This window comes from Astyanax mexicanus, chromosome 13 (genome assembly GCF_023375975.1).
Source record: "Astyanax mexicanus isolate ESR-SI-001 chromosome 13, AstMex3_surface, whole genome shotgun sequence".
In the NCBI taxonomy this organism is placed as follows: Eukaryota; Metazoa; Chordata; class Actinopteri; order Characiformes; family Acestrorhamphidae; genus Astyanax; species Astyanax mexicanus.
Genome location: NC_064420.1, coordinates 34,452,094 through 34,478,795, shown reverse-complemented (window position 1 = coordinate 34,478,795; position 26,702 = coordinate 34,452,094). Strand labels below are relative to the sequence as shown.

General features: G+C 37.1%; 2 protein-coding genes across 2 annotated transcripts in view; one reads left to right on the top strand and one right to left on the bottom strand.

The window, feature by feature from the left end:
- Positions 1-6,991: 6,991 nt before the first annotated feature.
- atp6ap1lb (ATPase H+ transporting accessory protein 1 like b) lies at positions 6,992-18,920 on the bottom strand. The gene is made up of 7 exons (XM_007249901.3): positions 18,648-18,920; positions 11,274-11,314; positions 10,744-10,829; positions 10,208-10,449; positions 9,203-9,253; positions 8,833-9,076; positions 6,992-8,133 (listed from the first exon to the last, which is right to left on the bottom strand). The coding sequence occupies exons 1-7, from the start codon at positions 18,809-18,811 to the stop codon at positions 7,897-7,899; spliced, it is 1,065 nt and encodes a 354-aa protein (XP_007249963.1). The 5' UTR covers positions 18,812-18,920; the 3' UTR covers positions 6,992-7,896.
- Positions 18,921-21,968: 3,048 nt separating this feature from the next.
- The window catches only part of dnah12 (dynein, axonemal, heavy chain 12), a 41,386-nt gene continuing 36,652 nt past the window's right edge, over positions 21,969-26,702 (top strand). The window contains exons 1-10 of the mRNA XM_022677399.2: positions 21,969-22,045; positions 22,870-23,039; positions 23,455-23,542; positions 23,704-23,724; positions 23,815-23,998; positions 24,898-24,967; positions 25,062-25,220; positions 25,500-25,695; positions 25,988-26,176; positions 26,474-26,627. Of these exons, the coding sequence (XP_022533120.2) occupies positions 22,879-23,039; positions 23,455-23,542; positions 23,704-23,724; positions 23,815-23,998; positions 24,898-24,967; positions 25,062-25,220; positions 25,500-25,695; positions 25,988-26,176; positions 26,474-26,627 (1,222 nt within the window). The 5' untranslated portion in view covers positions 21,969-22,045; positions 22,870-22,878. The remainder of the gene's footprint in view (positions 22,046-22,869; positions 23,040-23,454; positions 23,543-23,703; positions 23,725-23,814; positions 23,999-24,897; positions 24,968-25,061; positions 25,221-25,499; positions 25,696-25,987; positions 26,177-26,473; positions 26,628-26,702) is intronic.

Here is a 26,702-nt window from a genome sequence, read left to right as displayed (position 1 = left end):
CCTTACCTGAAATCATTTTTTTTAGGGTTGGCTCAACAGAATCTTTCTCTCTCACTCGCTCTCTCTTTACAAGATGGACACAATGTAATCTGTAGCTGCACTATGACTCCAATATAATGCATATAATGCATACATGTAAAATGACCATTGCATGCAGGAGTTTAAAGCTACAGCAAATGGCTTGATCTTAATGTAATTAATATAAGCTTACAATATCTTATATATATATATATATATATATATATATATATATATATATATATATATATATATATACACAGTATTCTGTAAAAGAATGGATACTTGTGGTGAAATTACAATTGTTTCTAAGTAAAAAAATAAAAAAAGATAATGACAGAATACAGCATTTGGAGAGATCGCTATCTACCCGCCCAGAGGGAGCAGGGCCAATTTTGCTCCCTCTGACGCCGGCAGCTTAATGGCAAAGCTGCATGAGCTGGAGTTTGAACCTGCAACCTCCTGCTCATAGTGGCAGTGCCTTAGACCGCTGGACCACTCGGCGCCCCTCCCTGCAACCATTTTGAAACAACTTTTGGCAACTTAAGTATATTTTAATAGTAATTAAGCTATATTTAAAAACAACATAAAAGCATTAGATTGCAGTGTTGGGCACATTACTTTGAAAAAGTAATTAGTTATAGTTACTCGTTACTTCTCTAAAAAAAAGTAACTGAGTTACTAACGGAGTTACTCCACTATAAAAGTAATTAGTTACCAGTAAAAGTAACTATGCGTTACTTTTTATTATTCGCCCGTCAAAAAAAGGAAATCAATTATGCATTTACTATTATTATTAGAAAAATAACAAACGAAAATAAACCCAAAATGTTGACAAAAATATAATCTAACGAATTTCAAAAAAACAAAACGGAACCAAAGAAAATTACTAAAACTTGTAATACTGAAAAAAAAAACGGAAAAACGCGTCTGGGGATGAAATTAAACAAACCAAGCCACACTCAAAGGAAATTTGTATATATAAACAAAACAAAATAATGGACAAAAACAACAATCTAATGACCGTTAAAATGGTATTAATATAACAGTTTCACCAAAAGAGAATAGAGCTTAGATCGGGCCCAAAAAATCCGACCCGACCCAGCCGGAGCCCGTGCACGTTCTGCCCAAGCCCGAACCATAAACTGTCATTATGAGCCCGAGTCCGACCCGCCCCATAAACTGTCTGTTTTCGGGCTGATTGAATGAGCGAAATATAATCAGAATTATGTTAATTAACACTGTAACATAAAAGCACAGAACTATTATTTAATTTAAATGATTTTTAAGAACAGCTAAACACAGTGCTGCAAGTCAAACGCGGAGGCGTTCACGTGCACCCAGAGCTACGTGATTACATTTTTCATTTTTATTATAGTTTAATTTTATTATTATTTTTTTCTGTTCAGTAAGTTTTTAGGGTGGGCTTGCTAGTTTTTATTAGTTTTCACACATCTTATCAGAGAGATCAATCTAAGAAACGTGAGAGAGAAAGAGAGAGAGAGAGAGAGAGAGAGAGAGAGAGAGATTGGCCTGTTCTGGTATGAGCTACTCACAGGTAAATGTTCTCACACACTGTATCTCCTGTTTCTCTTTCATCTGCCTCGCACGCATATTGTAATCCCATACATAATTCTGCAGTTTCTCAGTGTTTTCTGTCGTATTTTGCGGCTAGCGCGAGCGCTTTACACAAGAACTAACGGACCACGAGGTGTCGCGCGCTCGGCACAACACCGCCCGCTGTACAACTTCGCTGTACAACAGTGCTTATAAATAAATTAAACACGAAAATGAGGGTATTCTATCAGTAATTTCAGTTCGTTTTAGTAAGTTTTATAAACACAAAATATCGTTCGAGATAGTTATGTTTTTTCCTTTTAATTACCGTTTTTATTAGATTCAGTTAACACAAATGTTTTTTTTCACTTTCAGTTTTCGCTATTTCGTTCGCTTTAGTGAACAATAATAATTGGTTACTTAGCAACATTGTGATTATCACACCAGAGCTTTATATAAAATAAAAATAGGAGCCCGATTTCGGGTCGGTCCTCAGGTCAGGTCGGGTTCTGGCAGAGAATTTAAACTCTAAAAGAGAAAGCAGCAGCACCACAAAAACCGGAGCAGCTAAAAGAGCTTAACGTCCTTATTTCGGAACTTGGGCTGTCCACGGCAATCACTGAATTAATTAGAGCACGCAAATCGTCACAATTGTGCCTCACTTCACCATGCCAAACCACGTAAACCTACAGGCACAGCGGCCAGAAGCTCAAGTTCACCGGAAAGAGGAGGGGTTAACCAGGGCAAAGCGAAGTTAAAAAAAAAAAAAAAAGTTAATAGAGCGGCTAAAGTAACGTGCAGTAACGGGGTGTCGGAAATGGTAACAGCGTTATAGTTACAGTCATAGTAATTAGTTAGATTACTCGTTACTGAAAAAAAGTAACGGCGTTAGTAACGCTGTTAGTTTTAACGCCGTTACTCCCAACACTGTTAGATTGTGCTTTTGATTGCTTTTTTCGTACAACTTCTGCAAACTTAACTAGATTAAGGTGTGTTTTTAAACATTATTTTTAATACACTTAAAGTATATTGTATTGATGCACATAATATGTACATCTTAAGGCTGCTGAAAGAAGAAACTAAAACAAAAAACTTCTCTTAAATTTTCTATCAACACAACGTTTATTTTAAAGCATATTGCTTAAAAATACATTTTATGGAAATACAGAGAAAGTGTATTAATGTGTATTTTCATAGAGTATATTAAATTGAAAATGTACTTTAAGTATTCTTTACCTAATTTGAACATACTTTTAATCCTTCTTAGTATACTTCCTTTTCACAAAGGTAGTCAAAAGGACCAATCTGATTATATTTTCTGTGCTTATTAAAAAGAAAAGAAAAGAAAAAAATCAGCATGTTTTCAGTTATTAAGGAAACATGCTAGGTTTAAGCACTAGCATCTTTTAATATCAGTGATTCAGCCAGTATGTTCTTTAAATTATCTGTTATAGAGAATATATCTGTTTGCGTTTTACACAATCTTAACTAAAAGTGAAAGAAGCGTACTGAGATGGTAGAGTAAAATTACATAATTTACAGTATGACACTCTCTGGTTATGCAGCGTTACACACTTGCTTCACCAAAATTACATAGTGCAGTTAGCAGCATGCCAAACCCAGAGAGGCACTAATAAATATCTATTACATATTAGTGGAGATTCACAGGGTTTGAAGCTGTTATTTTATGGTTAAAAATGCTTAAAAAAATGCTGGATAAAGGCAAACAGAATAAACACAAAAAACAGAAGTAAGATAAATGAATACTCTTATGTGCTTTTAATTTAATTTTAATGATGAATTGATTAGGTGGAGTAAATGTTGAATAGTATCTCTGTAAAAACAGGGTTTCATCGAGGAGAGCTTTGAAAACAATTAAGCTTAACACACTGGAAAACACAATGTACTTTTTTATTATTATATTTGCTTTACATATATACTTACGTCAAATTTCAACAGTCCTTGTTTTCTATTTAAATATGTGCCTTCTGCTATCAGTGACATACAATCTAGTCATATGTAAAAGGGCCAAATTGAAAGCCATGCTAGATCTGAAACTGGTTCAAAAAAGAAAGAAATCAGCTAGATTAGATATTTAATAAAAGAAAGGTTAATTCAGGAGATAAATTAGAGAGTTTGGTGTGATGGGCCTTTTATGAGTGACAGTGTAAACCTGGATGGCCCAGTGTGTTCCAGCAGCGTGAAGACAGACTAAAGCCAGCAGAGGCTGATCAGTGTTGGCAACCGACACGCTGCTGTTATATGAGTCAGAGAAAGAGCGGCCGCATGTGTCTGTGTTTCTGGTCCTGGGCCGACAGGTAAACTGTCCCGGTGAGGGGGGTAGCTCTGCAGGCTCCTGCTGTGAGGTGAGAGGGGAGAACAGATGGCAGGAAGGACAGACAGAGGGGGAAACCAGAGTCAGGAGGACGAGCCTGCTCTCTGACACACACTAAAGCACAGGGTAATTTTCCCCTTACCCCCAAAAGTAGTTGATCAACCAAGGCGTGTCCAGTGTTCAATGCACTGTGCTGGAGCAGTGAGGAGACTGTGAATAACAAGTAGTAGTGAAGACTTCTAACATTAATTAGCATCACACAAACCTGCACGTCTAAATGATATCACAATGTTTAAAGCTTGAAGGTGTCAAGTGGGTTAATCGTATTAATTTGATTAATTGAATTTTCTAAATAGGATAATCAAGACTGTCTCATCTTTACATAAAGAACCTGCCAGAGGGCATCTCAGTCGGTAGTTTTGTGCTTCTGTCAGAAACCTGTCAAAAAACTTGTGTGGCAGTGATTTTCATATTCTGCACTTTACCTTCACTGAAACATAAGGAGGCTATTTTTGCACCTTGTTTAAGATATAAGCTTAAAGGTTAAAGGGAACTGTTTTCTAGTTTTAAAAATAGCTACATTTCATGCACGTTTTATAGTTTGACTCCCTTGAACATAAATGTAAAAGAAGCAAACTTTTCATATTTAATAGCTCTAACTGGTGCTGCCTACAAAAAAAACAATAAAACTATTTTAGTTAGTTATTTAGTTAGTTATGTTTAAAGAATATACAACTCTGCAAAAAAATAAAAAAATCACTTCAGTTTCTGAATAAGTTTCTCTTATTTTGCTATTTATAGGTATATGTTTGAGTAAAATGAACATTGTTGTTTTATTCTATAAACTACGGACAACATTTCTCCCAAATTCCAAATAAAAATATTGTAATTTAGAGCTTTTACTTGCAGAAAATGTGAAATGCCTGAAATAACAAAAGAAGATGCAGAGCTTTCAGACCTTAAATAATGCAAAGAAAACAAGTTCATTTTCATAAAGAAATCAATATTTGGTGGAATAAGCCTGGTTTTTAATCACAGTTTTCATGCATCTTGGCATGTTCTCATCCATCAGCCTTACACACTGCTTTTGAATAACTTTATGAGGTTTTCAAGTTGGTAAAATCAAAGAAACTCATTCTTTTTAAGTGGTCTCTTACCTTTTTCCAGAGCTATACGTTTTTTAAAAACATTGCCAAGCCCTAGTGTTAAGTAGACTTCTTCTTAGTTTTCTTAATGACAACACTTTATTGGCAACACAGACCAACATAGCTTATAAAGTTAATTAAAACTGTAAATTTGATTCAGCTGACTGTTAACTGTTAACTGGGGACATGCCTGTTTTGCTCATCAAGGTCTGAGACCTTGCCAAAATAAATTTGATCTTTAAGAAACTTAAAGATCAAACACTTGGGTGTAAATACTTTTGCACTGGCAATAGTGAGGATTTAGATTTTTTTTTTTGATAGACCGTCTCTAAGCATTAAAATTGGCTTAATACAAGCTTATAGTTGTGCTTAAAGTTTACATACCCCGGCTGAATTATTGCTTTCTTGGCCTTTTTACAGAGAATATGAATGATGAAACAAAATCTTATTTTTCACTCATGGTTAGTGGTTGAGTGAAGCCATTTATTGTCTAATGACTGTGTGTACTCTGTTCAAATCACAATGACAACCAAAAACATCCAAATGGAAAAAAGTTTTTGTGTTATCATTTATATTCTCAGTAAAAAAGCCCACGAAAGAAAAATTCTGCAGGGGTATTTGAACTTTTAAGCACGACTGTATATGTTTGCTTAGCTAAAGAAGCTATAAAAAGATTAAAACAGCAATAAAAGGTTTAATTTGGCCAAGAGTGCCCAAGTGTTAGTGAAGAACAAAAATTAACAAACGTATGGCAAGTAAAACAGTGCCATTTTGAAAAATATAACCAGGGGAAACATGCTAATTTCCAGCCTCCACCTGATGGGGCTAGTTCTATTGCAGTGTTCCAAGCTGCTGAAGTGATATGTATATCCTGTTTAAAAAACAGCACAGACATTTAGAGGTTTTGAGTGGAAACTGATGTGCTGGTCAGTGGTCACCAACAACTCCAGCAAGTCTACTGAGTACCAGTCACAAGCGCTACAGTGTTTTTCGTGACTAGCTAAAACAACATTAGACTAGCATAAGCCAGTTACAGGCTATTTTTCAGAATACACTTAATACAAATTTAAAGCAGTATCTCAACCTAGTATCAGATAAAAACTTGACTAGACAAGGTGTGAAGGAAAGGTGTTCATTTAACTAACTTGCTAATTAGTGCAGCTATATTAGCTTCCACTGCTTGTATGCTAAACTAGCTTTGTAGCTCCAGTGTAAAACTAAATAAACAAACTTGATATGAAGCATGTCTTGGCTGACCAACTACATTTTAAGTAAAGGGAAACAATTATATTAATTTCACAACTTTTGCAGTTACTTTAGCTGTTTTTAATAACTCAAAGGCAAGCACACTAAAGTAGTAGCCCACAGTTAGCATGTGAGAGAAGGTTTCAGAGACATTCCAAACTGATGCACACACCGTTTTGATCTGATCATCATTTATTGTTCAAACTACATTGACTGGAAACCTTAACGTGTACGGATGCTTCCATTCTGACCAAATGAACACAAGTATCACCACTACCATGAGTGTCAGAACTGCCCTGGTAAAGGTTTAATCACTAGTCACTGCCATGCTGTGGGTTATTGCGATAATGAGTTACTGATGTTATATCTTGTAGATATATAGAGGCTTACTGAATATGATACTGAGGGTAGTAAAACACCTACATGAGTTATCATACAGCATCTTTCAACAGGACCTCTCTATAGTTACACTGCTGTACTTTACTGTAAATCCTCAAGTAGTGCTAAGCGCTTCTATTAGACCTAATAGGTTCCACCTAGTCAGGAGGAAAGGTGGACTAGGTCTGATACATATGCTCATATAAAAAAAAATCAAATCATAGTGATGCAACATTTCAGGTATTTTTAAAATTAAAAAAGGAAAACAAATCTTTTTTCAAATTTTTGATGCATTTTTTTATATAGGTTCAGAAGTTATGTAATACTTGCAGATTGTAATAGTAAAATAAGTGGCCATGTAGTGTATGAATCTAGGTCTAAACAACTACAGTGGCTACACTGCGTATTTTGAGACGATGAGCATTTTATGAATTCCTGAATCTACTGTACTCGATAGTATTTGAAGTCTTAAAAAACTACAGTAGAGTTACTTAGCACTGTACATGTAGGGCTTGTTTCCTTTTGTATGTCTCTCTTTCACATTACTACTGTAAGTGATGTTTCAAGGCTGACAAACTATGTTGCTCCTTTGGCAGTCATAAAATGTTTTGTTTTTGTAATTGGCATTTCAGTAACTTCTACCGTCCATGGACTCAGTTCCTGTTGAATGACACTGTGACTTTTGCGCTGCAGTGTAAAAAAAAGGAACTGTGCGTTTCAGACCAGATCACAGTCGCTGTCGATTCATGGGTCTTTTTCTCCTTGTCTTCTAGGTTCACAAACCTCTTTGATATTCAAACAGTGTATTCCTAACCACAGTACATGTTTCCAGCCAGTTTCAGTGCTTGAAAAGTCTGCTCTAGCTGCGTTCCATTGAAAGGCCATTTCACAGTTTATTGCTCCTTCTTTGTCTACGGAAGTTCCATTTCACAGTTTAACGCTCCTTCTCCGTAGGCTTCCCGGTCCTGGTCTTGGATAAGCGAGTTGTGTCCAGGGTTTTGGCTCCAGCCTGGGATTAAACACCTGATTCAGCAGATCAAAATCAGCTCCTGCCTTAATACTAGACGCCAATCAAGAGGTTTAGTGCCAGGCAGCAGTCAGACCGAGAGCACGGTGCAGTCATCCAGAATCAGGAGAGGCAACCCTCTGTCCTCTAGTCCTTCCTGGTCTTTCGCAGGTCCGTGGCTGACCCATAGGTGGCACCGCCATTTGCCTCCCCTACAGACTGTTCTTGTCAGGCAGCTCGGCCTCGGGTGTGCGTGGAAAGTAGACAGTAGTCTTGTGCTCCTCGTAACGGTCGATGTGCTTCAGATGGACCACCATGTGCAGGGCGTAGGCCAGCACCAGCAGCAGAATGAGAGATGTGATGAGTCCCATCAGGATGGCTGGTGTGAAGAAGGTGGCACAGTCACTAGCTGAGGCAAATTTGTTAGACTGCACGTTGAAGGCCTGAATCTGAGGACAAGAGATAGAGAGTTCTATTTTTAGCTCAATCACATTTAGTCACACATATCCTGTACAAAAAAAATCTTTCAGCAAGACATTTTTCCCAAATTCCAAATAAAAATATTGTCATTTAGAGCATTTATTTGCAGAAAATGAGAAATGGCTGAAATAACAAAAAGATACAGAACCTTCAGACCTCAAATAAAGCAAAGAAAACAAGTACATATATAAGAGTTCAGAAATCAATATTTGGTGGAATAACCCTGGCAAAAATTCAAGCAGTTCAGTTTGGTTTTATGGCTTGTGATCATCAATCATCCTCTTAATTATATTCCAGAGGTTTTGAATTTGGTAAACTCAAAGAAACTCATTTTTTCACAGAATTGTATATATATATATATATATATATATATATATATATATATATATATATATATATATATATATATATATATATATACACATATATATATATATGTGTATATACACATAATTGCCAGGTTTCTGCCAATACACAACCCTACTATTCAGTGCACTCAATAATGATTAATTCAATTCTCAATTCTCAAACTTAACACATTTGAATCATCTTTACCTCAAACAAATCAATGCCACAATAAATTTGTGTGTTTTGACATCCCTGTTCAACTCCTCTGAAATGTCTTTTCTTAGAACCCTGTAGCACGCAATAGCCAGTTCAGCACTTACCTGGAAGTCAGTAAAAGTGATGTGCCAGTTTGCAGAGCTGTCGGTGTGCGAGCTGGGCACCAGTAGGGTGTCATATTTCTGTAAGCTGCTGACATGCTGGCAGTGATAAGAATAGGTGGCAGGGGCGTACACCTCTGTGGCATTGAACGTGGCTTCGTGGGACCAGTTGTAGTGGATGTGAACGCTGTCGAGTGTGAACCAGTTTTGGCCTGCCGACTCGTAGAACGTGTTGGACATCTGGAGCCTGTGGGAAAGATATGGGATGTGGGTGGACATGAGAAGGAGTGAGTGAGTGAGTGAATGAGTGACATTCAGTGAGATTCAGCCTTTAGCTTTGTCAAGATATGAGACAAACAACACAAACATTCACCTGATGACAAGTCCCTTGATATCCTCTACATCTCCCAAACGTAGAGAAAGGCTATTGAGAAGAAACAACATTTCAATACAGTTTTCATTGTGTAAAAAAGGCTAAACACAGAATCACACCGTGTTACATAATATGAAGCACATTATCTAATGTAGGCTAAGTCATCAAAAGCGGCTGAGACATAATTTCCATAAAAATCTCTAAATAAAAAAGTGCCAAACAAGGTTTTTGGAGGGAACATAATGCTGTACATTGTACCAACTCTGGATATGGATTCTAATTCAAATATATATAAATCAAATACGATACAGACAATGCCTATCCTTCTATCCTCTTATCCTAAAACTGTACATCCAAGAACCTCAGAGGAACCCTTCACCTTCTTCCACTACGCCCACTTTTAAGATTTGAACCCCTTCACTCCCTTCCAAAGAAGAGGTCCTGAGCCAATGGTCAAAGGCGTTAAATTAAAACTTAAAAAAGCTAATTTAAAACATGCACACAAACACCCACATGTCTTAGAAGCGTCTGCTTCAGCAGAGCTGAATGCCACCCTTTTGTGGGGAGGACACTCTGTAATGAAGCTCTGCTGAAGCAGATGTTTGTGAGGTTGTCAGATACAACATTAGCCTAAGAGCACTTAAGCTCCCGATGCGTCTACATCATTAGAGCTTTATAACTGAGACATTTCTCTAGGTAAGGTTTCCCTTCCACAAAATTATAAGAACACGTGTATGTACATTTGATAGGGTATTTTACATTTAATGCATTCAGCCACAGCTGCAGCTCTTTCTTTAAAAGGGAGTGGATATAAGCATTTATAATTGCTGTGGTTTGAATCTATATCAACACATCTTCTGTCTCAGCAGACTTTCTAACACAAAGTAGATAAAAATGGTTTCATACTTGTTGCCATGTTATATATGCTGAATATTTTGAAACTTAAATGTAAAATATAAAAAGTTTATGGTCTATTTATTGTAGGAAAAGAAGAACTCAACATACGTGGCTTTCTCTTTGGTGCATACTGATCCTTTGGTGTCCACAGGGGCATTGGGTCCGAACACCCTTTCAGTGAGGTCCAGAAAGGTGTTGTTTCTGTAGCGAATGGCCAGCCTCTTGGCCTTGAATAGGATGCATATCTTGCCATTGTAAGCTACATTCAGAGGAGAGTATGGCCCCGAGCTTGTAGACTGAAGTAGCTTCCTTTTAGTTCTGGGCTGAGCGTGCAAATGCCATCCATAGGGCTGTTTGCAATAAAGTCCAGGAAAGAAGAAGTAGTAGTGATTAATATTGAATAGAACATTAACTGCATATATTATTCATATGATGTTCCATCCTGTGTGGCTTTTTTTCCTTGCAAAACAGGGCAGTCACATGAACACATTACACTCGTTCACCTTTTCTCTACTTTGCCTGCTATTTTTAAACCTGCATGTGTGTTGGATGAGTGTCTAGTAGGATGGTGCTGGATGGATTTTGGGCAGAGATAGTATTCTTGGTGCGCAAGGTCACTTTGGCGATCAGAGAAAATGCAATACCTGCAGTATTCTTCGGAGTGGATTTTCAGCTGCAGGCGAGTAACTCTCCTCGTGTGAGGCACTTGGACTCTCAACGCCTACTCCATCTGCATCACAAAATGTGGAAACAGAACGAGAGGGGAGATAATACGGTGAGGTCATCCAGCAGTTCCAATCACTGCCTACTTTGTTTTATTTTTTCTATTTTGATCAGGTAATCTACAGGCACTAAAAAAAAACATTGCACCGGCTTACATCATGCACTTATACAGTATATGGAGCTGTTAATGGTAAAAAAAAAAAAAAAAAACTATAAGTTATACAGCTGCATTTTGCATGAGAGCAGCTTCAACTCAATAAACACTGAATCTGAAATTCAATAAACGGTGCATTTGCATCTGTGCAAAAAATCTATTGTCCTTAGGGAGATTTTTAAATGAAAGCAGCAAATATTTCTAATTAGACATGTGCATTATGATTATAATGTTTGTTACAAGCTCACTGTTTCAGTAACAAACCTAATCAAATGAAAGCTTCCGATCAATACTGACCTGATCTAATTCTGATGGCTGGATATGGGGGGACCTCCGAGCTTTAGTTGGCACAAGAAAGAAGAATAGAAGGAAAAAGAAAAAAATTAAGTAACAGATCATGCCTTAGTCAGAGTTAGAAGAAAGAAATGGAAAATAATATATATTTATTGAGGAAAAAATTGCCCAATACTAGATACAGCTCTGGAAATAAATAAGAAACCATCTCAGTTTCTCAGATTTTGCTATTTATAGGTATATTTTTGAATAAAATGAACATTGTTGTTTTATTCTATAAACAACGGACAACATTTTTCCTAAATTCCAAATAAAAATATTGTCATTTAGAGAATTTATTAGCAGAAAATGAAAAATGGCCTTCAGACCTCCAATAATTCAAAGAAAACAAGTTCATATTCATAAAGTTTTAAGAGTCCGGAGATCAATATTTGGTGGAATAACCACAGTTTTCCTCCACCAGTCTTACACACTGCTTTTGGATAACTTTATGCCACTCCTGGTGCAAACATTCAAGCAGTTTAGCTTGGTTTGATGGCTTGTGATCATCCATCTTCCTCTTGATAATATTCCAGAGGTTTTCTTTGGTAAAATAAAAAAAAATCATCATTTTTAAGTAGTCTCTTATTTTTTGCAGAGCTGTATCTGCAAGTGCCAAACATATATGAACCTTTAGGATTATCAGATAATTTGAGAGTGAAATCAGAATCTGATTTTTTTCATTTAGTGTGATCAGAATCACAAGTGTGTAGGATGAGCCATGTTTTATTAAAAGAAAGTTGACCATTTAAGATCAATACTACCCTCTCCAGGCGTGTCCGACCAACATCATTCCAGGAACAAGGTGTGTAATAGCACATGAGATCAAAAAAGGATCACAAGGTAACTTCTAAGCAACTAAAGGCCTTTCTGCCATTGGCTAATGTTAATGTTCGCCAGGTTCAACAATGGTGTGCATGGCAGGACAACACGTACAAAGCATTTGCTCACCTAAAAGAATGGACAATCCAATAAAGGCTATTGGAACAATGCTATTAGAACAAAATAGATCTTTTTGGTTTAATGAGAAACATTGTATTTTGAGAAAGGACAACAATGAAATGTTTAATTGCAGTTATTGCTCACAGCAAATGCTGAAATTTTATGCAAAAGTATGTAGAAAACTAAAAAAATCCAGCAGCACTGAAAGCAGTAGCTCACATATCAATCTTGACTGCAAATCCAGTGAAAGAAATCCAATTGATCCAGTCCGCTAGATCCAACAGCGATTTCTCAGAAGTCTAGATTAGAGCGTCTGATAGGACGCCGCACTTTTTCTGTTGTTCTTCAGCCACCACATGCTTAACACCTCACCTCTGTCAGGGTGAGAATGGCTTTAAGCTTGTCTTGGGTTGGTGTGAGCGCGAGTCTCTTCCTAGCGCCACCTTGTCCCTTTCTGACCGTCCCTGCAGCACTGCTACCTGCAGGATTATCCTAAGACGAACCATATAAACATCTAATCACCGCTATAATGAGCTTGGCGGAGGATCTTCTTAAACCCTATTAGGAATCTGCTGCCCTACATGGCGGGAATCTTTCCCTGTATGTGGGTAAGTAGGGGACTCCAGGGTCTGTTTCAAAATAACAAAAGGTCTGATAGCAAATAATGAAATTCTTATGTACAAACACACAGTATAAATGTAATCTTATATGTGTCTTTATATTTGTCTTTATTCTTATATTTGTCTAATCTTACATTGTGTGGATAAAAAAGTACTAGTACAAATGGTCTAAAATAGCTTGGAAATGAAACGTTGCTACAAAAGCCTTAAGACAAAAGCCCTATCTGGATGGGATTAGTTTCTCAGGAGGATGTCTGTAAAAAATATTTCTCACTTCTACTCAGTGATAAAACTCTTGCATATGGACTACAAATGAGAAAACAGGAGGACTAGTGAGTTTTTTGGCTTTCTCTGTCACATGACATCGCGTTCAGTAGCTCCTCCATTTCCACTCTCTGTTGGGTTTACATGGATCTCTGTGGAAACGTGGGCCTGAAGTGTAATTACAGTGAGTGTCAGTGCACAAATAGCTATTTTTTAAACACGAGGTGACGAAACTCAGATATGTGCATCCAGACGGGACTAAAATGATCGGAAGACCACAGAGTTACAGGCAATTCATCCTGTAATTTTCTCAGAGCACATCTGAGAAAAACACGTACATGGTCCTTCTGGACGGGAATAAAATAACAGAGGACTAATGCCGTCCGGATAGGGCTAAGGACAACCAAAATCTGATTTGGAGAAAGCAGTGGGCAGCCTTCACTGTGGCACTCTGGGAGCAGAGAGGGTTTGGGTCCTCAATCAAGGATCTAACATTGACAGCTTGATAAAGGTGGGTTTCAAACCCACAACCCTGTCATTAATAATCTAATGATTTAAAGGATCTACTGCTTTTTTGCAAAAGATAGATGCATCTATATGCATTTTTTAAAAGTCTTGTTTTCTGGACAATAATGGTTATCTGAGCCATATTTACCGCATGTAAGGAGGTGTGTTTCTCTGAAGCTCAAGTTGTTCACCTCATTGGTTGCACTTATATGGTTTGTGTGGGAAATAAAAAAAATAATTTATTTTTTGCTTAATAACATATGTTGTTTGTAGATGTTTAAAAATTGTATAGAAAGTAGGACTGCAACTATTTGTCGACATATTCAACAGTGCTGATTATAAAAATGAGCAAACTCCAAATTTCAGCATCAACTAATCATTCATTTGTAATAGCACTGCACTACACACAGTGATGGGGACAGAAACTTACTTATTTACTTACTTGAGAATGTCTTCTAAGCATTTATAGGGCATTTAAATCCCACGTTCAGCTATATTTATCTATTCTATCGTTTTGAAGCAATAGAGAAAATTAGGAACAGGAGCTACTGACTAAAAGTAATCAGTTTAGTTGACTACAAAACAAATCATTCGTTGCAGCTCTAATAAAAAGTACATTATATTTGATATTTACATTCATATTTATAATATAACGGTTATTATTGTTTACATGTTCAGCCATGTTGAAAAGCATTTTAATCACAACTTGTTCAGTTCGTGCTGCATCCAAATGTTTGATGCGTCTGACATGAGGATCATACTTTAGAGGGTGTTCAGGTGGTGCTTTGAGGTGGGAAACTCGTTTTTTCTGATAAAACCAACACCATGTAAATGCAGCATTAGTAACATAAGTACAAAGGTTTAGGTTTTAGACCTCAAACCCTTTTAACATGTTTACATTAACCTACATAAAGCAGGTACTAATGGGCTGCCAGAAGGAGTTGGGAAACTTCTTGAGTTAGGATAGCTGGATGAGGCAGCGGTGGCTCAGTGGTTAAGTTCTTGCACGTTGTGACGTGGATCTTCATGGATTACAACAATGAGATCTAGGTGCCAATGACCCTGTCGGGAGTTCACGGTTTCCTTTCTTGGACAACGTTTGGTAGATACTGACCACTAAATACAATAAAAATCCCACAAGATCTCCATGAATTTATTTGCCTGATATTTTGACCCCTGTCGTCTGAAAATAACAGTTTGGCCCTAGCGATTCAGATACTAATACTTGCTCATTTTTCTAGCTTCCAACAAATCACTTTTTGAAATACTGACTGTTTACTCGCTGCCTAATATATAGATTCCCCTTAAGATTTTTCATTCTTCTCTTTGTTTTTCTCTGCCTGTCTTCCTCTGCCTGGACCAAACCTGGGTTAAATTACAACAAATCCGGCAGAGATGAAGTCACCGGACTGTGCGTGTGAGTGTGCGACGTGAATGAGAGCACTGAGTGACCCTGGGTTTCTATTCGGCACTGTGGGATTCATCCTCAATCGCCTCTTATCTTGTGGAGGTGGAATGTAAACAGTACTCTTAGCTTTCTCAACCAGACTGTGTACTGTGTGCCTCAGTGTGACAGAGTTCCACAACATACCAGAACATACACTTTTTTCAGAAAATAAAGCACATCTGTATGTCACAGTTCATCTCCTGAGAGAGAGAGAGAGAGAGAGAGAGAGAGAGAGAGACTGAACCAGTGACCACGCAGCAACTTGATTCAGTAAATAAACTGAAGTGAAACAAGGCATCTGTGAAATACATGGATCACATCTGTAAATGTACAAAAAAGGACTGAAGGCGTTATATAAAATTACTTTTAAAACTATTGAGGTAGCAGTCTTATATATATATATATATATATATATATATATATATATATATAATTGAAACAATAGGGCTATGACTAATTACTGTATTAGGCATTGAGTAACTTAATGGTTATTTAATGAATCAGAGTTTAAAATGAATCAAAACTATTAAAACATACTTTACTAAACACTAATAAAACTGTTTCAAAGACTTTACAAGTATCTCCATTTGTGTTGATTTGTAGGTTACTACATCATTTAAACCCAGCAGCTGTCCTTCACATTGTGTCAGAATTTTATGATGACTCGACCAATAGAAATGCTCCAAAATGGCTTATTGTGAATAATTAACTTCCACTGAAAGTTAAGAAAGACTGTAACTTCTACTGCAAGACATTTTTGCTTTGGACAGCTACAATATTAAAATAAAAGTATAGAAAACCTAAAAAATGCATTTAAATGCATTAAATCGTCACAAAATCAGTAATTCATGTAATTGTGGTCAATTACCAACAAGTTACATTTTAAACAATGTGTTTTATAGCCCAGTAATCATGTTTCATTAAGCCTTATACACTTATATGTAGACTGAATTTGTGTGAGGGTGTGTGGGTTGTGTGTGTTTGTGTGCGTGAAGAAGCTCCTGCCTTTGTTCTAATGCCAGTTTACCGAGGTCAGCAGCTGAGCGCTGTGCTGCTGTCATTGGTTATGGCTGGACAGAGTGGCCTAAGTGCTGAACTGGGCATTTATGTAATGAAAAGCAGCGTTCCCCACCACATCTTCACCTCACCGCTCACAAACATGTCAGCCTATTTTTCTCTCCCTCTCCTTCTGTCCCTCTCTCTCTCTCTCTCTAAGGATGCAGCATTGCACCAACTCATGATATCTAATAATAGATTACTTCATTAGATCGGATTAAGATTAAAGGTTCCAGTTTAGTTCCTCTCGCTGCCATTCTGGTCCATCTGTTTTGGTGGTGATGCGCTCGCTCTGAGTAACCTGAGGAGAGCTGCGCACTAGTGAACCAGTTTTACTCCCAAGACATATTCCTGCTCTAATAAATGCCAGAGCAGTGCTTACAGGGCCACGCAGTGACGCTCTATCCCATGCGGGTGGAGATCCAGTGACATCACTCCTTACTGATGTTGTTTTGGAGTTGCATGGTCTAGTCCACAGTAAAAAAAAAAAAAAATCTCGGACACAAGCTGCTTTAAAAACGCTAACGCTAATGCAAATAACGTATTTAAATCTGACAGCATTACAGTATGTCTGTTGAGTTGTGATGTTATCAGAGGCATATCGTCATTGTCAAATTTGACTTTTTTGAATAATTTAAATCACTGCTTGTTTCTCTGGTGAGAGAGAGGATCTAGTATTAAAGGTATTATATCAAAAAAAGTAAGAAATATGTCCCAATCTCTTTATTCTTAGACTTATATAAAGCAAATGCTATTCAAAGGATTCTCATGAACATCTTCTGTCTTCTGGAAAAAACTATGACTGCATTTAATTGGGGAAAAAAAGTGTTGTGACTACTTTACAGTAGCTGGGAAACTTTTATATATTTTAGGCATAGGAAACAAATCAATGATAACTAATTTAAGTAAGTAATTGAAGTATTTGTAATTATTGTATATATTAATTGTGCTTTTTAATCATCTTTTATTTTTTGTGTAGCGAAATGCAGACAGAGGTCTGTTGACTGTGTTTTGCAGTCTAAGTCAGAGGTCTTAACAAACATTCTATTTCTCCAGGCTGCTGCAGGAGGATGTAGTGCCAATTTGTTACACTGAATAAATCTTTATTTAATTGGGATCTACACAAACATAAATAAAGGGCATTTGCCTACAATTCTCATTTTATCAATGACTAAAACACTGTAGTAATATCTTGTTTTAATAGGAGTTGGAACTCCTGATGGTTTATCGCTGCATAATTAAATACCACCATCATGCTCTACATCCCAAATGGTGATTCTTTTAGTTACGAAACAAAGCACTGAAACGCACCTGGACCCTGAGCCCAGTTTCATCAAAACACTTGTCCCATGAGACCTCATGCTCTCAAAAACAACTCAAAAATAACACTGATTGCAAATGGCAAAAGGTAAGCCTGTCATGATAATTATGTTATACATTTATTGTACAATATTTGAACATGACCTCATCACCACCATCATCATTGTTGTTTTCATTTATTGTTTTCCTTAATATTGTCAATTGTATTTTTCTTTTCTTTGGATATTGCGTTTAAAAAAATGTTGTAAAGAGTTTAATTGACAAGTTGCTCTTTAAAATGTTGCCACTATATTTTTAGGGATAATATATAGTCTAATTAAACCAGATAATGTGACAAGACTGCAAAAGTGTGGATGGGTTTGCCTGAAACTTCTCACTAGTCAGGTACTTTAACCAAATCAAACTAAGTCTATATTCTAGGCCTATATCTGACTTACTGTTTCACACTGTTTTCATTTTTAGAATTTTGTATATTTATTAAATATACATTATTCAACTTCCAGTTTTAAAATTAGGCAATATTGTACAACACAATGTGCCAGTTCAACAGTGTGAATTAATGTTGACGTTCAAAACTGTGTGCTAATCAGTTTTGTTGAGTAAAGGAATGCTAGGCAAACATGTAAACAATGCCGCAGTAGAAGTCTATGGAGGAGGCTCTGATTCAGTGTGTTTATATGGCTGCTTGTCCTGCCTGGCCTGCCTTATAGTCTGGGCCCCTTTCTCCCCAGCACAGCTCCACACAGTCCTTCAGCATCTGTAGACTGATCCCTTCAGACATAACACTAGACTGGGTCTGCCTCATGCCCCGTTTAGTCATGGCCATGTTTGAATATCTTGCTGTTATTAGTGAGAGTGAGAGAGAGAGAGAGAGAGAGAGAGAGAGATGGATGGGGGACCAGAAAAAGAGGGGGAAAGCTGCACCGCAGTGAGGAGAGGAAGCAGACCCTGAGCACAGGCTACTCCTCTTCACTGTTACACAGAGCTGCATTATTAGCTCAGGCAGAAAAGCCTCCAGAAAAGCTGCTCCAACAATTTCTCCTTATTACAGAGGGGAGGTAGGTAGAGCATCAGCTGCACAGCATCACCCCCCACCCCGCACACAGTACCTACACCCACCCACCCCACACAGCACTGCCCAGCACAGCACGCTGAAGCTCAAAACCCTGCCCGCACTCTTACCTCCTGTCCAGGATGGCAGGCACTTGGTTGAAGGGCGAGGACGGCTGCACGAGCGCAAACACAAACAGCGAGAAAAGCGTGGAGAGCCTGCGTTCAGCCATGGAGACGAGCAGAGCGGGACCGCCGGAGACGAGGCTTGCTTCATAATCTGCCCCTGATGGCATATCCCTAAACCTGAGCTCAGTGACGGGCGGGCCCGCCAGCCAATGACCGAGCAGAGAGGAGACAATCGTGCGTCACTATCCTCGCAGCAGCCTTCATTCTTGCAGCCTTGCTCTGCCACCACACACACTATCTCTCTCTCTCTCTCTCTCTCTCTCTCTCTCTCTCACTCTGTCCCACACCTCTCTCCCTCTTTCACCATTGTTTCTCTCCCACACCTCTCTCTCTCTTCCCCCCTCTCTCTTCCTCTTCTCTCTCTCCTCCACCACTCTCTCTCTCTCACCTCTTTCTCTCTCTGTCTCCCACCTTTCTATTACTCTCTCTTTTTTCCCCACTCTCTCTTCTATCTCCCTTATTCTCTCTGTCCATCTTCCAACTCTCTCTCTCTCTTTCTCCTCATCTTTCTCTCTTACTCTCTCCTACCCCTCCTCTCTCTCTGTCCCACACTTCACTGTCTCTCTCCTCCACCTTCCACTGTTTCTCTCCCACACCTATCTCTCTCTTCCACTTCTCCCTTTTCTCTTTCACTCTGTTCTTTCCTCTCTTTCTCTCTATTATCTATCTCTTGTTTCTTTATTTTTTCTCATGCCTTTCTTTTATTTATATGTTTTATGTTGTCTGTCTTTATCACTTCCCTCTCTTTCTCTCCTTTCTCTTTATTTTCCCTTAATATCTTTCCCTCTCCGTCTATTTCCTTCTCTTCTCTTCTCTTCTCTTCTCTTTCTATCTTTCTTTCTTCTCTGTTTCCATAAGTCAATGTTTTTCTCTCATTGTTTTGCTTTACTTGTATTTTTTATTCTTTACCTTTCTTCTTTTAATTGCCTTTCCCTCCATCTCTTCTTTCTTCCCCTCTCTCTCTCTCTCCCTCTCTCTCTCTCTCTCTTTCACCCTCTCAAACAAAGCTGCCCTGGTAAATCTGAAACACATGGGGCTTATGCATTTAAACCCTTATCCCAAGAACACAGCTTTACTCTATAAGCACTTCAGATGTGTAATAATCTGCAGATCTGTTTATGGGCTGGGAAAATTGACAGAAAAAAACTAGGTCTAAAAGCCATCACAGGCCTAACAACATGACCTAGATTTACACTGTGTAATCTTGTCATTTAGTGTGTACACTCATGAGATGTGCGTGTCACATATAGGAAAACCCCCTAAGCACACAGAACCGTTTAATGAAGCTAAATCGTGAATGAGGTCAAGAATATATTATGTAAAATGTCTTCCAGTGTATCCCACTTAATGAAAATACAGAAGCACATACATGATTATGATAATATTCAAAGCCCTAATCTGCAAAACAATAATTATAACTTTAAAGTATAGGTAGCATTAAATGGGTAATAGAAAAAAACATTTTTTGAAAGATATAAAATACAGAGTCCAGGGTATCTTCATAACATAAGCTGTGAGTGTGTATAAACAGGAATATGAAGAGCACGTCAGTAAAAATTTTACACATCAACTAAAACCTCATTAGTGTGACCCAATCTGCAGATAAAAGTGCAGTAAATTGCCATAATCCAGGTTCAGACAGCACTAATGTGCAGCTGTACTGTGAATTTGGTGAGCCAAGTAGGTCAGTGCCTCTTGCCAAGAACTTGCTTGCTGTGAATGACTGACAAGCTGGGTGACAGCTATCATTCAGCTGGTTACGGCAGTTTTATTATGATGTACAGTAGCTTATATTTCCATTAATATTAAAACAAATAAACAATATGGTCTTATCCTTACACTAACAATACAGAAAATATCTGAATGCTGTAATAAGATCTGATCGTGTTTGCCACCCCTTCAACTAATGGCAGAACTAAAACATACATTGGTTGAAACATTATTTTTAAGATGAGTATAGTGTATATTATAATTGTAAGGGTTTTCTTTTATTTTTAATATTTGTATTTGTATATTGTTTCTAGATTTTCAGTACTCGTTCCATGACAAACACTGCTCTTTGGCTCTTTGTCCCCCATAACTTTTTTACATTTAAATAATATGTAAAAAGAAAAAAAAAACACAACTTGAACTGAAAACAAGAAAAAACGTGGGCTGTCTGGTTAAAAAATATATATATAAAAAAAACTACTTCACCTTTAATAAATATTTTAATGAAATATCTCCCCCTCGTGGCTTCTTACATGCACAACATTAAACATCTACCCCTGTACCTGCGCTTTACACATAAAAAAATAGGGAAGATAATAAATAGAAGTTTGTTTGTTTGTTTACTTGCCTAACTAATAAAATATATATACTAAAAATATATATAATGATAACAACATAGATTATAGTAATTCATTTTATGGTAGGAAAATATATTTTTTTTTAATCCAAAAATGAAGAATGTTTCTAGTTTAGCTGAAGTTATCTTAACATTTCAGATTTTTTGCGTGGTTGATTCTAGAGCCATTTATTTGCCAGTATTTTCAAGTGTTACATCAGCAAGCAGCAAAAACAAATACGATGTATTCAACGTGTTATTATCACAGAGGAACTCCAAATAAATGTTTAAAACTTAATGAAAAGTTTTAGAAAAGTTCACATTACAAAAAATAATAATAAGAAGAAAACATCAATCATCTTTGTCATGTATATCATTTATAATGCATGTGTGTAATATAAGTATGATACACATTTTGTCTGTACTACAAAACCATGCATCCTTACAGGTAATGTTAAATTGTTGTAAAACATTAAGGTTTCTGCATCATCATATGTTGTTAAGTGTGTAATGTTATTAAAGCAGTGCGTTACATTTGGTGTACCAAATAATGAAAAAGCAGTTGAAAAGCAGTAGATGAGGTCTAAAGTGTGGAGGCCACATCTAACCTACTGTATGTAAGTGTGTGTTCCTGTGAAATGGCTTGTAGGTGGTACTTAAAAGTTGTAATTTTATTTTGGGTGGTACATTGCATCTAAAGTTTAAAAAACATTGGATTAAACGATTTAAAGTAGAGTGAGTATTTTTTTTACATTATTTCTGTTTTTTATTGTTTCCTTTTTTCTGTTTGTACTTCCTATTACTGTTTAACGTTAATAATAAATTATTAATAACAAAAAAAAAAAAAAAAACACACAACAATAAACTAAAAAATCCATAAGAGTGTAAACAGCGCCCCCATCAGTATCAGGTGCTGTTCCTCTACTACCGCCTCTTTCTGTTTCTAATGGCAACCAACAGTGTTAGTGTTAACTTCAGCCGGGGAGACATGTAGCGCTGACTGTCAAAACAAACGGTAAGAAGACATGTATTTCACACACTTATTTACAATATGACTAAAGTGGTTATCCAGCGTTAGCTAATTTAGTTTGCTAGGTTTGTTGTGCTTGTTGTCAAGAGGCGAGCAGTTTATACAGTTAGTTTATTACTTAACCTAGCTACTTTTACCTGAGGTATTACCCTTACACCCCTTTTAGCTCGCTGGAATTGCAACTGTCTTAGCTGTCTTAGCTGGAATTGTAATTGTCTTAGCTAGCTAACTAGCTAACTTATTAGCTAACCTAGCTAATGCTAATTCATTAATTGGCCAACTTAATTATACATTTAAAGTAACTTATAAAACTTATAAATACAGTATACATGTAACAATGTTTAGCATTTAGAAATATAATTAGGTTATATAAAAAATACAACTGAAGCCCTTTAAATGCATCCAAAATTCAAATAATGCTACAGCGTTCTTGTGAATCCTTGTTGATGAGAATTTGAGTAGGAGAGAACAAATACTACACTGGGTTAGTAGAAAAATAGCTAATAGCCTAAATCAGCTTACTCTTTCCATATCTTTCTGACTTTTACGGAGTTTGAGAATGTGTAGTCACACTATTTAGTAACCTAGTTAACTAGTTTTCACAACATCTTGGTTCTCCAGAAAAGTTTGTTAACTAACATTGTAACCCAATCGATCAGATTTACACACTCTGTCTGCACTGTATATTCATTAACCTGCCCATTCTTTTGTTGCTGACAAGCTACCAAGCTAGCCACAAAGCACACTGCTAATTGTAACTGCCAGACAAACACAATGAAAAAACAATACTCTCTTTTTTCTTTAGCTAGAAGTCTCCAATGGAAGACGCATTGAAAAAGTACAGGGCTCTGCCCCCGATACCAAGTTTACCAGTTCAGGCCAGTGACTCCAGCCTACCTGAACACATACGAACAGTGCGGAGAAAACTTCTGAATCATAGAAGGAGCAAACTGCAGCAGAAGGAGGTGCAAAATATCATGTGAGTGTTTGTCTTTGCTTCAAGCTTTTTTTTTAGGTTTTTGGTTAAGGAGGTTTGATCTTTTAAGCAAGACCCTTAATTGTATTTGCTCTAGTGGTTCTATAGCATGACAGAGGCTAGCTATCTAAGTTGGGATATATAAATAATACAATTTCATTGTACTGTACATATATTGTATAAATGACAATAAAAGCAAAAAAGTTACTGCAGACAACTATTACAGTAATTACTGCACTCTCATTAAGGTGACCATAATTACCTTGTTTAATCAAAAAGTCAATCATTAAAATCACTGGCTTTCACAATCTTTCCTACCTTGAATTTACACGCATGATCTTTGTGTCTTATGTTACTAAGCTGCAGTGCTCTTTCAAGTTATCTCCTTTAAGTCATCACTCTTTTTGCCCATTTTTAGTATCTCTAGAGCTTTGCAAGCTCACAAGAAGGCCAAGGATGCAACCCCAGTGGCTCCTCCATTTCCTGAAACTGAACAACCCTCTATGGTATTAACTCCTAATAAATGTTAAATGTCTTAACAATATTGCATGCTTATGAAGTTTTACCAGTATATTTTAATTTCTGCAAATATTGTTATACCTAGCTTTGCACTTCAGTTGATTTCAGTGCTGTCTAACCAAGCGTTTTTTTAACCTGTTCTTCACAGAGTGAAGAAAGGAAACGGCATGTAAGTGCTTTTTCCCCCTTTAAAAATCACACACCACACTACCTTGCTTTCATCACATGTTAACAGTTCTCTCTGTGCTGTTCTGTATAGATGAACTACATGTTTCTGAAGGAATGTGTAGAAAGGAGACCCATCGTTCCTATTCAGCAGAGTTGGCTGGATGACATGTTGACTCGTGTGTCACCACAGCTCCGACAGGGCAGGCAGGAACTGCTGGAGAATCTGTGTGATGAGGTCAGGGAGAGCTTCCATAGTTGCATACTCAAACACACAGGTAAGCACACTGTCAGTCCAGCTTTTTGCTGAAAAGTAAGCAAACACACCTATCACACCTTGTTTTAACTTTAACAAGTATGTTTTGTCCAAGGAAACCCAGCCCAGCTCATTTACATCAAATAGCCCATAACTGAATTTGGTTTATCCCAGCAATACAGCTATTTGTAGATTAACTGCACTGTATTAAAAACTATACTAGTCTAGAGACAATAAAATGTGGAGATCTGGGCATTCTCGAAACATTAACATGGCATCTGTTTACTGAGAAACTCTCATCCCTTAATAAGAAGCAACTACAAATGGAGAAAAGGACAATTGAGCCAAACTGATTATAATGCTTTTGTCATATTTTACCAAAATGACCAAAAATATTTTATGAAATTATAATTTGACCTTTATTTTGATTGTTTTGGTCAGTCCGCATTCATACAATAGAAACCTGTTCTGTATGACTAGAAATAACTGGCCAGTGGTATTGCAAAGATGACCAGTGAAAAAAAAGACCAAAAACACCCGAATTCAGCTTATTCACGTCTTGCACCACACTTATCCCAACTCCCAGCTCATTAGTACAGTTCTGAATATTGACATCATTTTTTCTTTGCTCAAACATTGTTAAAAAAAAAGCATGAGAAAATCTAAATGTTTATCAAATATCATGAATCAAATAAAATTGCTACACCCCTCTGCCTAGAATTCCCTTAAATGACAGAAAATAAAGTAAGAAGTGCCTAAATAAGAGGCTGCATGACATGTGGGTTTATGAAGGACAAAAGCAAATGGTGTGATTTGTTTTGTTTAGCTTTTAAACATTTTTTACTGTAATTTATAAATCAGGCATTAATCTTCTAATGCATTTGATAAAACACAATACTAAACCAAAATGGTTTTTTTTAGTTAACAGTTTTCTCAGAAATCCAGAAATGGAGCACACGCTTCCCGTCCCACGAGGGTCGTCTTCTGCAAAGTGAGTGCACAGTGAGCCTACAGTTCCTCCAGACTCATAATACCTGAATATAGAGTGTAGATTTTATATCACCCCGAGTTTTCTCTCTTGTCAGGACTCTTGACTTCGCCAGGCCTTGGCATGACAGTTTCATCAGGAGTCGCAAGCTGATAAAAAAGAATTTGCACATCTTGCATCCAGTGATGAAAATCATTTTGGATATCTGTTACGTCACATTCTCAGATCTGCTCCTGGTTGATCTCTCTGCATGCAGGTACTGACTTTTTACTTTTCTGTGATTCATTGGCATGGTATTTTGTATTAAGTAATGGTCATAAGTACCATGTTAATTAGTGTATTTATGATCAGGTTACTGTAGGTTGAATGCCATCGGATACTGTGTGAATGATTCCGTATTTGCCAATCTAAGTTTTCTAGCCTGTTTTGAACTATAGCGCCAGAGTTTGTCTATTCAGTGTTTATTCCTATGTTTGTCCCTGAATTGTTTCTACTTTTTTATGTGACTCAATGTGACTGAATCCATGACATGAAGATCCTCTGGGCCTGTGTCCTGCGGGAGCTTGAAGAACAAAGTGGCTTTGGAGTGTGAGAGAGTCGAGACAAAGCTCATGAACACATGGTTCCCAAAAGTCATTCACCTGCTCACCAGCAAGGACACTGTGCAAGGAATCACTACAGAAAAACTAGACGCCTTTTACAACTGTGCCTCCACACTTCTCTCTAATCAGGTGGGCCTGATATCCTGAAGAGGGTTTGAACAGCAGACTGATTTCTGGGAGCTACAGATTCTGGTCTCCTACAGATTATCTACAGATTACAGAGTTCCCAGAGTTAAGGTTAACTAGGTTTAGGTTTGTGGTTAAAGTTAAGGTACAAATTAGATTGAAGGAAAGATTTTATTAAAATATATTTAATTCTTTTTTTTATTAGTTTAGTGGCATTCAATAGATATTTAAGCAAATTGTAATTTCAGATCTAACTTTCTGAACATTGGCTACTGTCTGCTTGTGTGTCCTGTAGCTAAAGGCTGTGGTTGAAAGGAGTGTAGTGGCGTTTGTCAACCTGTTTGATCCACTCAGTACACACAAGCTCCCCCTATTCAGGATGAATCTGACTTTTGAGGAAGAAAAGATGGACTTCTATCCTAGCTTTCAGGATATGGAAGAAGCTGTGCTGGAAATTTTTACCTCAATCTCCAATACCATGCAGGTGAGAAGAGGTTAACTGTAGTCTGGTTAGTCTTATTCATTCATCTTACAATATAGAGATTGTTTACACTTTGCATCAAAACACATTTAATGTTGCTTTGTACCTGGACATATTTTATATTTTGGCTAAATGGACCAAATTAGGTAATTAACATTTCTTTTAAAGGTCTAGTAGAGATTAAAAACAAATGTGAATATGAAATAAATCACTCAAGGACACATTTTGTAACATATATTATGCAAAAACAGAAAAACCCTAAGATACAGAACCTATTTAATGAGTTTTGCCATTCCACAGAAAGTGCAAACTGTTCAATCCTGGCTCTCAGAGACCAACAACTCAGTAATCGATGCTAAACTTGTCGATCATGTACGAGCATGGGCTGAGACCACTCTGAAAAATGCTGTCTGGAAAAACCTGGAGGCACCAAATCAACACTTTCAGAATTACTGTGAGTTTCACTTGTTGGTGAGATAAATAAAGCTCAATTTAATAAATACTTTATTCATTATAATCCCGATTTATT

What these genes read in the sequence shown, in the direction of transcription:
- atp6ap1lb (XM_007249901.3), bottom strand. Translation starts at nt 18,811, where the DNA reads ATGCCATCAGGGGCAGATTATGAAGCAAGCCTCGTCTCCGGCGGTCCC. An exon ending in AGCCATCAGAATTAGATCAG is followed by an intron (nt 10,830 to 11,273) that starts GTCAGTATTGAT and finishes TTTGTGATGCAG; the next exon opens with ATGGAGTAGGCGTTGAGAGT. An exon ending in TCACTTTTACTGACTTCCAG is followed by an intron (nt 8,134 to 8,832) that starts GTAAGTGCTGAA and finishes TCTTGTCCTCAG; the next exon opens with ATTCAGGCCTTCAACGTGCA.